This window comes from Notechis scutatus, chromosome 1, assembly GCF_049901735.1.
Source record: "Notechis scutatus isolate UNSWTSFEM ecotype Mainland chromosome 1, rNotScu1.2, whole genome shotgun sequence".
NCBI lineage: Eukaryota > Metazoa > Chordata > Lepidosauria > Squamata > Elapidae > Notechis > Notechis scutatus.
The window spans coordinates 336878384-336892147 of NC_142009.1; the positions used below are offsets into that span (position 1 = coordinate 336878384).

General features: G+C 46.8%; 1 protein-coding gene across 2 annotated transcripts in view; it reads left to right on the forward strand.

Moving 5' to 3' along the window:
• PIAS4 (protein inhibitor of activated STAT 4) overlaps nucleotides 1-9369 on the forward strand; it is a 51676-nt gene extending 42307 nt beyond the window's left edge. For both annotated transcript variants that reach the window (XM_026687676.2, XM_026687675.2), the window contains exons 9-11: nucleotides 1143-1303; nucleotides 3668-3810; nucleotides 5661-9369. In XM_026687676.2, the coding sequence (XP_026543461.2) occupies nucleotides 1143-1303; nucleotides 3668-3810; nucleotides 5661-5863 (507 nt within the window). In that variant the 3' untranslated portion in view covers nucleotides 5864-9369. The remainder of the gene's footprint in view (nucleotides 1-1142; nucleotides 1304-3667; nucleotides 3811-5660) is intronic.
• The last annotated feature ends 4395 nt before the right edge of the window (nucleotides 9370-13764 follow it).

Sequence of the window (13764 nt, forward strand, 5' to 3'; positions counted from 1 at the left end):
AATCAACCATCTCATCCATCCATCCAATCCTCCTCCCTCCCACTAATCCCATCTATCCATCCAACCCTCCCTCCATCAACCATCTCTCCATCCATCCATCCAACCTTCCCTCCCTCCCACTAATCAACCATCTCTCCATCCATCCATCCAACCCTCCTCCCTCCCACTAATCAACCATCTCTCCATCCATCCATCCAACCTTCCTCCATCCAGTAATCAACCATCTCTCCATCCAACCCTCCCTCCCTCCCACTCAATCTCTCCATCCATCCATCCAACCTTCCCTCCACTCAACCATCTCATCCATCCATCCAACCCTCCTCCTCCACTCAACCATCTTCAACCAACCATCAACCAATCAACTCTCCATCCATCTATCCCTCCCACTAATCAACCATCTCTCCATCCATCCATCCATCCAACCTCCCTCATCAACCAATCTAATCATCCATCCAATCTCAACCATCCCCATCCATCCATCCAACCCTCCCTCTCATCAACCAATCAACCAACTCTCCATCCATCCATCCAATCCTCCCTCCCTCCCACTAATCAACCATCTCCATCCATCCATCCATCCAACCCTCCTCTCACCAACCAACCAACCATCTCTCCATCCATCCATCCAACCAACCCTCCTCCCTCCCACTAATCAACTGTCTCTCCATCCATCCAACCAACCCCTCCCTCCCACTAATCAACCATCTCTCCATCCATCTATACAACCAACCCTCCTCCCTCCCACTAATCAACTGTCTTTCCATCCATCCAACCAACCCTCCTTCCCACTAATCAACCATCTCTCCATCCATCCATCCAACCCTCCCTCTCACCAACCAACCAACCAACTCTCCATCCCTCCCTCCAACTCACAAACCACCAGCCAACCAACCAAATAGCTTGCCTCTAGAAGTTGTGGGTGCTCCAACCCTGGAGGTTTTTAAGAAGAGACCGGACTGCCATTTGTCTGGAATGACATAGCGTCTCCTGCTGGAGCAAGGGGTTAGACTAGAAGACCTCCAAAGTCCCTTCCAACTCCGTTATTCTTTATTTGATCAGGTTCTATTCTAGATTCATTTTTATTTTTTTATTTTTTGCCTGTGGCTCTCATGCAGTTTTTTTTTCCCCTCCCTCTTCCGAAGCTGGTAAAGATGCGCCTGTCGGTACCGTGTCGGGCGGAAACGTGTGCCCACCTGCAGTGCTTCGATGCAGTTTTCTACCTGCAGATGAACGAGAAGAAACCCACGTGGATGTGTCCGGTGTGTGACAAACCAGCCACGTATGATCAGCTGATGATCGATGGGTTAGTTGAGTCAGTTTACTTCCCAACATAATGCAGGACACTTCATTACAGGAATCCCAGGAGGGTCAAGAAACTTGGATGGGGGTATGTGTGTCCTTGGCACTCTCTGAGCTTAGTTGTTTTCTTGCAAACGTTTCATGACCCTATTAGGTAACATCATCAGTGCTGGAAGGGAGTGGGGTTTGTGGAGAGGCGGAGGAGGAGCACGACAACAACTGTGGGGTCCTTGGTGCTCTCTGAGCTTAGTTGTTTTCTTGCAGACGTTTCATGACCCTACTGGGTAACATTGTCAGTGCTAGAAGGGAGTGGGGTTTGCTCTCTTATTGTTGTGGTTCGCCGGCAGCAGGTGCGGATAGCTGAGGTCTCGGAGAGCGAGGACTCGGATGAGGGGCCTGCATGTGATGCAGGGATGGGGCCAGGACCATCAGGGAGTGGAACGCTGCCTTTGGAGATTGTGGAGGCTGGCAGCAGTGAGGAAGAGGACCTCGAAGAGCCTGTGCCCAGCGTGCATGCGCACAGGGCTGCTCGAAGGAAAGAGCAGCTGCAGCAGCACGGGCAACTCGGGAGTAAGGCTGCAAGGTGATAGCACCTCCCTGAGGAGATAAAAGCCAGCTGAGATACCGGAGTTCTTTGCAGGAAGCAAAGAAGTTTTTGCACTCAAGCCTTGTGAACATTCGGACTCTCTTAGTTGGTGTTTGGAGACTCTTTGGGTTTGAACTAATTCTTGGCAACTTTATCTAGTATTCTTGGCAGCCTTGCACAACCTTGGCAAGGCTCGCTCTTATCAGAGACAATTAGTTTGAAACAGCCTTTGAACCGGGAAGGAACGGAATACGTGAAGAATCATTAAAAGGTTTTGCTGTTACCTGTTTCGTGTTTGTTTCCATGGAACAAGGTTTGGGTCAGAACACATATATACAAGTGGCTGCCCCTGTTGCTGTTGATGGGTGTTATTGGTAGTTCCATAATTAGGCTGCTGTTTGCTGTTTGTTTGACTGTGTAGGTAGGTAGGTAGGTAGGTAGGTAGGTAGGTAGGTAGGTAGGTAGATAGATAGATAGATAGATAGATAGATAGATGATAGATAGATAGATAGATAGATAGATAGATAGATAGATAGATAGATAGATAGATAGATAGATAGATAGATAGATAATAGAATAGTTTATTGGCCAAGTGTTATTGGACACACAAGGAATTTGTCTTGGTGTAAATACTTCCAGTATACATAAAAGATACATTCTTTAAGAATAAAGAATCGTAACGTACAACACTTAATCATAGTCACAGGGTACAATCAGCAATCAAATCATACTATTAAACAGTCAATATAAATTGTAAGGATACAAGCGACAAAGTTACAGTCCTACAATCACAAGTGGGAGGGAATGGATGATAAGGAGTGATGAGAAGATTAACAGTAATAGTAGTGTACACTTTGTAAATAGTTGAACAGTGTTGAGGGAATTATTTGTTTAGCAGAGTGATGGCTTTCGGGGGAAAACTGTTCTTGTGTGTAGTTGTTTTGGTGTGCAGTGCTCTATAGCGTCGTTTTGAGGGAAGGAGTTGAAACAGTTTATGTCCGGGATGTGAGGGGTCTGTAGATATTTTCACAGCCCTCTTTTTGACTCGTGCAGGATACAGGTCCTCGATTGAAGGCAGGTGGGTAGTAATTGTTTTTTTCTGCAGTCCTAATTCCTCTCTGAAATCTATGTCTGTCCTGTTGGGTTGCAGAACCAAACCAGGGAATTATAGAGGTGCAGATGACAGACTCAGTAATTCCTCTGTAGAACTGGATCAGCAGCTCCTTGGGCAGTTTGTAGTTCCTTGATTGGGGTATTGTTTACCAGGAACTGATAACTACCAACTCAGACATTAATCAGACCACAAAGGTGACCTACAACAGCCCAGGGACCATCAAGAACACTCCCGCCAATATTGTCACAGCAAGCCGCGTGTCTTCCCAACCCATTTCAGGAGCACCTCATTTGTGAGGTGACAAGGACTTTGTAAATGGTCCTTTCCTGAGGTCAGAAAGGAATGGGGACCGCTGCCCTCGAGAATCGCCACATCTCACACAACTTCAAATGATCTGTCCTTGAAGTTTCCCAAGGTTTTAACATTCTTCTGCAGGAATTTAAAAGTTGTAATCGTTGATTCAAATTTAAGTTGGCTCCTGGTTTTGGTTGGAGCGGCCATCAGATGCTCTGGTATCTAGTGAGCTTTGGGTTGGTGGCCTCTCAGGTATGGTCCTGGCCGTTTCCTGAAACCTCTCTGAGATGGAAGCCATTCCTGGGAAGGTAGAATATGGCCCTGGAGCTTCTGGAGTCTTGACATCACCAGCTGGGTTCTCCATCTTTCTGTAGGCTCCTATCGAAGATCTTAAAGGAATGTGAAGATGCAGATGAGATAGAGTACCTGGTGGATGGCTCCTGGCGTCCGATCAAAGCAGAGAAGGAGAGGAGCTACAGCCCTCAGTGTCCGATACTCGTCGTGGGCGGATCCACAGGTGGGTCTACAAAGCGATGGTGGTTGTGGACTCTACACAAACCGGGAAGGCCAAAGGACCACCAAAGTCATCTCCCCTAGTTGATTCCAACTTGTGTGGTCTTGTCCAAATCTTAAGTCCTCCTTGTACCATGGACATTTATTCCCACCATCTTAACAATTGGTGGGCACTCCATCACTGGAGGTTTCCAAGAAGAGATTGGACAGTGCCTTGTCTGAAATGGTAGAGGGTCTTCTGCTTGAGCAGGAGGCTAGACTAGAAGACCTCCAAGGTCCCTTCCAACTCTTGTTATTCTGCCTGCGGAAGAAGTGGAGGATGAACGGATGACTGGATGGATTGATATGTAACTGGATGGATGGATGGAAAGATGGGTGGATGGAAAGATGGATGGATGGGTGAATGACTGGATGGATGGATAAATAACTGGATGAAAAGATGGGTGGATAGATGGATGGATGGATGGATGGAAGGATGGATGGATGGGTAACTGGATGGATGGGTAACTGGATAGATACATGGATGGAGAGATGAATGATTGGATGGGTGGATGGACGTTCGGATGGATGACTTCTGTTGTCCTTCAAGGTGAGACGGGGAAGAGATTTAAGAGTTCTTGACTGTGGTTGTGGTTGGGAGAACTTCACAGAGAAATGGGAGTGAGATGGCTTAAGATTGTGGTGGGCCAAGAGCTTTACCTTTGGCTGTTACTGTCTTCCTTAACTTCTGGGATTTCAACTCCCAGAATTCCCCAGTCAGCCATGGTTTTCTGATGGGTGGACTTCAACTCCCAGAATTCCCTAGCCAGCCTGTCTGAAAGTGGCCAAGGTTGAGAAACACTGGCAGAGGCAATCCTTGAATTATGACCACAATTGAGCCCAAGATTTCTGTCGCTAAGTGAGGCATTCGTTAAAGTGAATTTGGCCCCGTTTTACAATCTTGCTCGCCCCAGTGGTTAAGTAAGTCACTGCAGTGATGAAGTTAGTAACACAGTGGTTAAGTGAATCTGGCTTCCCCTACTGACTTGGCTTGTCAGAAGGTCGCAAAAGGGGATCACGTCACCCCCGGGACACCGGAACTATCACAAATAGGAGTCGGTTGCCAAAGGTCTGAATTTCGATCCTGCGATCATGGATACGCCACAGCAGTCATATGTGTGAAAAACAGTCCTGGGTCCCTTTTTTGTCAGTGCCGTTGTAACTTTGAACACTCACTAAACGAACGGTTGTTAAGCCAAGGTTGTGATGACCCGGGGCGTGACACAAAAATAACAAAGTCACAAAAGTAGAATAAATTCCCTTTAATGCCTCCAACTTGGCCCCCAATGTCCAGTTATCCTCGGCTGGAGATCAAACTCTTCCAAAAATAGTCTACGAAGGGAAGAAATGCAGTCCGAACTCAAAGTAAAGATAATTAGAAATAAAAAACCAACACTAACAACACTGAAGTAATTAAGTCGGCAGGCCAGGATGATAAATTGCAGACTTTCAAAGAATAACGCAGCACCCACAGTTGGGAGGACGCCAAAACCCAGATAAGCCTCGACAAAGATAATGCACGCTTTGCTTCCAGCAAGGAACCGTGTGCAAACACCCTTCTTATATCCTGTTCTCCCAGCTGCAACTAATGAAAGGGATCAGGGCCTTTTTCTCCCTCCATAACCCACATTGCTCCCTTCTCCATTCCTCCCTGTGTGCCCTAGGATGAAGGGCGTTGGCCCTGGGTCTTCCTCCGAATGCCCAGGAGCCACACTCCCACTCCCTGTCAGTTGCTCAATCTCCCCCTCAGAATTGGACTCCAACAAGGGCATGACAAAAGTATACATGTTTATTTTTTTCCTTGCACATTCCCAGGGGGCACATCGGATGTCAACGGGGCGCCCCCTCCCGCCCCCAGTGTGGAGAACGGTAAGATTCCGGCTGACGTGGTCGACTTGACACTGGACAGCTCGTCCTCAGAAGAGGAGGAAGAAGAGGAGGAGGAAGATGACAACGGTGGTGGACCCAAGAGGAAAATCCCCCGCCTGTATAAGAACGGTCTCGCCTCCGCCTGCTGACTGCCGGCGGCACCGGGTCACCTCCACGTGGGAAAGCTTGAATTCCTCGGTGCTTACTCAGATAAATGGGGCGGGCGGGGTATCTTATCCCGTCTCCCCCACTCACCCAACCTTTTACCTTGTCCTCCTCCAAAGCATCCTTGGACTTCCCGATTATTCCAAGTTTAAAAAAATGACTTCGTTTTTAATCGGAAACAAACAGACCCATCTGGATGAGCGCTGATGCATGGCTGAAAGACATCCCCCCTTGACCACCATCACCTCGCAACCTAACGCCTCTTCGTCTCTCCGCCTTCGGCTCAGCTTTTGAACCGCCATTGGACGGTGATTGGGTTTGGGAGGGGGGTTGGGGAGGGCGCGCCTGTCCTGCACGCAGTTCTTTGGGAATGGCCACCGACTCTCTCTCTATCCCCAAACGTTCCTTGTCGTCCTCCTCCCCAACCCTCCTTTGCTTTCTGGTTAAACCTGGCTGGTGGGAACTGATTCCGCTACCGGCCAGTTTCCAGGACTTTTCACGGGTGTCCACGTTTATGTCTTCTTCGGGTTTTTTCTTCTTCTTTGTGTTCCATCGGCCTTGTTCGACAACCATTCCTCACTTTCTCTCTCTCTCTCTCTCTCTCTCTCTCTCTTTTTGATCTCTCTCTTTCCCCCCTCTCCAAAAATCCCACCGGACCGTTTGGAGGGCTGTTGCTTTTTCTCATCCTTAAATCAGCTGGAAAAGTTTCTAAAACCCAGTGAGATACCCAGGTTTTTCTGATACTAGGGATGGAAGGTAACGGGGCGGGCGGGGAACTGAAAGGAGACAGAAAGAGGGGAAGGGGAGAGAAAAACCCGCCACGGATATTTCCGCATCGAATCGTTCTTGGAGAGTCTCCCTTTTTACCTCCGGAGAAGAACCTCGTGTAAACGACTGGAACTCTGGTTTTTTTTCTTTTAGCCTCTTAATGAAAATATCGTAGAATTCTAGCATAGCGACGAGCAGCTGTTTATTTTAAGTTGAACAGAAGCCATTTGGGGAGGGGAGGGGGTTTGGAAAAGGCAGAAGAGGAGACTGGGAAACCAGGTTGCAGGGAAGGGGTGGGGAACACGGGTCTCGCCGAACGAGGGAAGGGGCTCGAACCACGAATCTGTTCTCGTCATCTTTTGTTTTTCTTTTCTTTCTTTTTTTTTTTTTCTTTTGAAGTGCAATAACTCGGTGTGTTTTGGAAGGCGGTTATTAAAAAAAAAGAGGGGGACGGGCCCATCCTCCCGTTGGCCGGGCTACGGCGAGATGGTCTCGTTGGCCATCTTGGGGTGAGGACGGATGAGCGAGGGGGGGCTTCCGGACAAAAATGCCAGTTGGAGGAACTCTCTCACTCTCTTTCTCTCTCTCTCTCTCTCTCTGTTTTGTTTTGGTTTTTTGTTTTGGTTTCTAGCCAACTACCTCGGTTAAAAAAAAAAAAGAAAAGAAAAGAAAAATAGAAATAAAAAAAATTCAGGTGTAGGTCAGTCACGGACAAAAAAAAAAAAGGCAAAACGTATGGTGTGGAGCCGAGCTGGGGTGACTTGGGGGGGAGAAACACGGCATGCCGGTGAGTGTCTTTTGGTTGTTGTTTTTTTAAAAAAATTGCCTCTGGACTTCCAGCTGTTTTGATACTTGTGTGGAGCAGCGGGATTCAACCGGCATAACAACCGGTTCGTGCGAACCAGTCCGTACCGGCTGAATCCCATTCTTGCTTGCGTGTCTCATCCTGCTTGTCTGTCTGTCTCTCCCCCTTGTGTGTTTGTGCACCTTTTAGAGACGCCCCTTCCCCTTCTCCACCTGGTCTGGTGAAACCCCTCCCTCCCTCCCCCTCTTAACTTTCCTTCGGATCGTAAATGGTGGCGAGGGAGGGGAGCCTCACCCGTTGAACCTCTTCCTCCTCCTCCAACAAAGGGTATCCCCATTGGCTCCTCTAGTAAGAGGGTGTGTCTCTCCCCCCCCCCCCGACCCCGATCCCCAGGGTGATACGGGGCCAAACAGAAGGACGCGGAGGATGGACGAGCTTGTCCCCTTTTGCAAAACTCAACTGGGCAACGATTTTGGTCTGGCTTCCCTTTTCCAGCAGATTTTTTATTTATTTATTTCTTTGGTGGGGGGGTCAGGTCTGATATTACAGGATGCCACACTTGTCTCCCTCCCTCTCTCTCTGTCTCTGTCTCCTGTCCAGCTGCAATATAGGTTCTGGAATGGGCCTTTGTTTTTAATTCGGTGTTCAGTCAACTTCCCCGTTTCCTTGGGTGGTGGTGGTGGGGGGGCTGTCTCCACTTCCACACACACACACACACACACACCCGGGGAAAGGTTGTGTATCGTCTCCCTTGGTTTTAACCCGCCCTTGAGATGCATTTCGGTAGGAGTAATGCATCCGGGGTGTTTTTTTTTGTGTTTTTTTAAAAGCATGCTGTAAAGAGTGGAGGATGAAGAGGGGACATCCTGCAAGGCCTGCTGGTTTGCTGGCAAATTTTCCTCCTTGCCTTGAGCTACCTCCCACCCACACCCCAGTAAAATGGAGTTAGGCCCCCTGAGGAAATTTTAAAAGAGCCCCTGGGATATGCAATACCAAGCCTAAAGGCCCTTCCTTCCTTTCCTTCCTTCCCTCCCTCCCTCTTTTTGTCTCTCTCTTTCTCCCTCTTTTTATCTCCTTCCATTCTTTTCCTTCCCTCCCTATCTCTCTTTTCCTCTTTTTGTCTCCTTCCATTCTTTTCCTTCCTTCCTTCCCAAAGTCCAGTTGAGGAAAGACTGATGAAGGAAAGAAAAACAAAAAAACGGTCCTTCCTCGGACTTTCCAGTCCCTTTCCATTGCTCCGTTGTCCTCCCTTCCCCGGCTCCCACCAGCTAATATTTTTAACAGTCAAAACATCTCAAAAGTTAAGCAATATGTTTGCTCTTGTTTTAAAATGCATCCACAACACTGTCGTTCCGGCCCAGGAGAAAAAAAAAGGCCTGAACGGAATTTTTCCTTGTATAGATTGCTTCTACAGCCACCAAGTAGAACATAGGATTTTCCTTCTCTCGGTGTTTGTATTTTTAATTTAATTGCGCGTTAAAACTTCTTCCTTTTGATTTCTCCTTCTGAGCTCTGCTGAGAACTTTTCCCCCTCCTTTTTCTGTTTTATTTCCCTCTTTCTCTTTCTTTCTCTCTCTCTCTCTCCCTCCTTAGCTCAGCAAAGTTTTTCCAGTCTGTACATATGTTGTTGATTGTTTTAATTTTTTAAAAAATTTAACTCCTCTTCCTTCAGCGTCTTCTTGTTCTTCCCTCCCTCCTGTTTTTTTTCATTTGTAAAGCAAAAAAGTTCTTTCTTCTTTCTTTCTTTCTTTCTTTCTTTCTTTCTTTCTTTCTTTCTTTCTTTCTTTCTTTCTTTCTTTCTTTCTTTCTTTCTTTCTTTCTTTCTTTTTTCTTTCTTTCTTTCTTTCTCTTTCAACACACATTCTTCAGAACTCAAGACGATAGTGTTTGTTAAATAAATAAAAGGAAATATTTCAATTTAGCTTCTTATTTTCCCTGGTGTTGCCAATACAAGGGTCGGTTTGGGGTTTGGCAGGATTCGAGCATCATCGGGGGTTCTGGTTTCTGGAGCTAGGTGGTTCTGGAGACCGTGGAGGTTGGATCCCTCCTCGTTGTGTAACTCAGGGGCACACTGCTTTCGAAAACGAAGGCTCCACAGGTAGTCCTCGTCTTACGACCACAGTAGAGCCTAAAATTTCCTTCGCTAAGCAAGACACTTGTTAAGTGTAACTTTGCCCCATTGTACGAGGTGTTTTTTTGCTGATGTCATTAAGCAAATCTGGCTTCCCCGTTGACTTTGCTTGTCAGAAGGTCCGCCCAAAAATGATCACATGACTCTGGGAGACTGCGATCATCATAAGTAGGAGTCAGTTGCCAAGAGTCTGGATTTTGAAGTGTCTGAATTTCGATCATGTGGCTACGAGGATGTTGCAACAGTCGTAAGTGTGAAAAACGATCATAAGTCGCTTCTTTCAGAGCTGTCATAACCTTGAACGGTGTTCTGACCTAGGCTTCACCAAAATCTCGAAGCAGACTCCTCGTCCTGACACAACTCCTTTTTATTAAGCTAATGTGAATTCTTCTCATTCACATCCAGCAAAGACCCGGCAAACAGTCTTTCAAGAGTGTTTTAGAACCACAGACCTTTATCATGCTTGGAGAGTTGCCAGGCTGATAGCTTCCAAGCACAAGGAACAAATCTTCACACTAATTAAACGAATTAATTGTCTCCTACAAACACCACTCCCCTTTCATTCCTCTTTATTCCCTTTGGGAGGGGCCATTCATCGTCCACCTGTGCCTTTACTCCCAAGTCGCTCCTTGTTCAGGGGTGAGGTTCAACCGATGTTACTACCAGTTCGGTGATTACGTTTTGCTATTTCAACCTCAGGTGTGCCGCACAAAGCAGCTGAGGTTGAAAAAGCAGGAAATAAAGGAGAGGTAAGAGTAGGTGGGTGGGCCAAACAGCAGCAGACACAGAACCGGTTCAGTGTCTGCTGCTCTTCAGAGCTACCGGTTCTATAGAGCTGGGCAGAACTGGTGGCATCCCACCCCTGCCCTTGTTTCTTAATTGTTCCCTTCTCCTGACAGCTCTGTGCATGTGCACACTGGGAACAGGCTCCAGCTGCTCTTCTTCCCCACTGATCTCCGACTCCAAAGGCAGTTGATAACTGTTGGACGGCCCTGGCCCCATCTCTGCCTCCGACGCAGAGCCCTTGTCAGAGCCTTCCCCAGACTCCAGGATTGGCCCATGTTCCTCCCCAACCTCCTCACTGTCTGAGTCTGCCTCCAGCTCTGTTGGCTGCTGGTGGGGCCACAACAAACGGTCACTAAATGGACCTCTGTAAGTTGAGGACCTGTGCTGGACTTTTTGATTCGTGTCAGAAGCATCACAATTAAAATAAGGCATACGATAGGACATAACATTTAAAATATAAAACACAAGATTAAAATACAGGTAGTTCTTGACTTAGAACAGTTGAGTGACAGATCAAAGTTACGACGGCATGTCCTTCCGACGAACAAAGTCAATGGGGAAGGCAGATTCACTTAACAACCGGCTTAGTAACTTATCAATTGCCGTGATTCCCTTAACCACTGCGGCCAGAAAAGTCGTAAAATGGGGCAAAACTCACTTAACAAATGTCTCGCTTAACAGCGGTAATGTTGGGGTCCATCGTGGTTGTAACTCAAGGACTACTTGTATGTACAAGTTAAACAGATCTTGTACAGAAACTTTATTATTATTACCTTTATTGTCAGAGTACAACATGCGTACAATGAGATTGGCTGAGCCTCCCTTCGTGCAACCCGCCCCCCCATACACACACAACTCACAGTGAGGACAGAAGTCCCTAACCCAGTCCCAATCTTATTAGACCATGTGACCTTGTTGCACAACGCACCAGCCCCGCAGGTCTATCATACTATGTTGACATAAAGTTATTTTCCGTTCAGAAGTCTTCCAATATTTGAGGAGGGGCTGCCCCAGAGAGGAGGAAGGGGTCAATCTATTTTCTAAAGCGCCTGTAGGCCAGACAAGGAATAATGTTTGGAAACTGATCCAGGAGAGATTCAGCCTAGAAATAAAGAGAAACTTTCTGACAGTGAGAACAATCCACCCATGGAACAGTTTTGCCTTCGGAAGTTGTGGGAGCGCCATCACTTGAGACTTTCAAGAAGCGGAACAATCAGTTATAAACATGAGCCAGCCGTGTGCTGCAGCTGCCCCCAAAAGCCAATGCAATCCTAGGCTCTATTAACAAGAGGGATAACATCAAGATCACGTGAAGTGTTAACACCACTTTATAAGGCCTTGGTAAGGCCACACTTGGAATACTGCATCCAGTTTTGGTTGCCACGATGTAAAAAAGATGTTGAGGTTGTCGAAAGAGTGCAGAGAAGAGCAACAAAGAGGATTAGGGGACTGGAGGCCGAAACATACAATGAATGGTTGCAGGAATGGGGTGTGTCTAGTTTGATGAAAAGAAGAGTTGGGGTGACATGATAGCAGTCTTCCAATATTTAATTAAGGGGCTGCCCCAAAGAAGAGGGTGTCAAGCTGTTCTCCAAAGCACCTGAAGGCAGGACAAGAAGCAACAGATGGAAACTAACCAAGTAGAGAAGCAACTTAGAACTAAGGAGAAATTTCCCGACAGTGATAACAATTAACCAGTGTAACAACTTGCCTCCAGAAGTTGTAAATGCTCCAACAGTGGAGGTTTTTAAGAAGAGATTTGTCTGACATTTTATTTTATTTGTTGAACAGGTACAAGATAACAAGCGTAAGTATGAACATAAACAAGAACAAAGGGAGTAACAGATAAATGGGGACAGCAAGAGAGGAACGATAGGCACGCTGGTGCATTATGCACGCCCTCTTTAAGGACCTCTTAGGAATGGGATGAGGTCAACGGTAGACAGTTTGAGATTGAAGCTGTGAGAGACATGGTATAGGGTTTCCTGCCTGAGCAGGGGGTTGGCCTAGAAGACCTCCAAGGTCCCTTCTGACTCTGTTATGTTATATATTGATACCAGATTCGGCAGATGTATTGACCTGCCGAGTAGCAAAGAGCTGGAGCTGCTCAGCAACCGGGATAGGCTCATTAATTTCCCAAGGATATTATAGATTTGACTATCTACTACTAGTAGTATTGCAGGGGAACAAAAGCACTCTGAATTTGCAGCAGCAGCGCCTTCCACAAAGAAAGGATGGTGCAATAAAGATTGGCTGCTCCTTTCCCCCCCATATGGAAACCCAACCAGCTTTTGCCAAAGAGCTTACAAAAATTCAAGGAAAAAGAGAGGTTTTTTTATTTTATTTTAAAGGAACGAACCGAGAAGGAAGGGAACAAACATCTAGCCACCCCACAGATTTAGGGGGAGAAGAGGGAAAAGGTGAGTTGAAGCTTACAAAGAGCCTGGAGCCCCTCAATTCCTCCCAAAGCTGAGAGACAAAAGGAATGGATGTTTTTTTTTTTTTGGAGATTTCCAGTCATTCAGGTGCTTTTTTTTTTCAGGAGGCAGCTGGACTTCGTTGGGTTTTCCCCCCCCTCTTTGAAGATGTTTCGCTTCTCATCCAGGAAGCTTCTTCAGCTCTGACAGGATTATCTTGTCCTTCCATTCCCCAGTATCCTGTGAAATCCTTCCACATTTCTTAGGGCAGGGCTCTCCAAACTTGGCAACTTTTAAGTTTTGTGGACTTCCAACTCCCAGAATTTCCCAGCCAGCCATGCTTTGTGGACTTCAACCATGCTGGCTGGGGAATTCTGGGAGTTGAAGTTCACAAGTCTTAAAAAAAGTTGCCAAGATTGGGAGATCCCTGTCTTAGGGTGTATCCGAGCCCTATTAGACCCTATTGCTGTGCTGCCTGAAAAGTACTGAGCTGAAGTCCACTCAACTTAAAGATGCCTGAAAAAAAAATACCGATTTGAAACTAATACATTGAATGTTATTGAATTTTCTGGGAGGGCTCCTATGGATGGGTCCACAATTTTGTTTTAATATCCGCCTTTAATAATATATATTTATATATTATATATTATTATATATTATATGTATATTCCAAACAGTATCACGCACACGCAAATTAACCGCTGCCCATTCGGGCGTCAGCCACGTGGTTGAATCCCCAACAGGCGCTTCCGGGTTGATCGAACGTTTTTTTAAAAAAAGGGGAGAAGAAACTGCGCAGGCGTTAAGCGAAGATCCTCCCGTCCCTCCCCTTTCTTCCTTCCTTTCTCGCCTTCGGACCATAGAGAGGGCCTTGAGGACGAGGCGCGTGCGTTCCGGGTGTCCTCGCTCGGCCCCGCCTCCTCCCTCTGGTTCTCCCCGCCCACTCCGGCTTCTGTGATATAAAAGGCGGCCGATTGA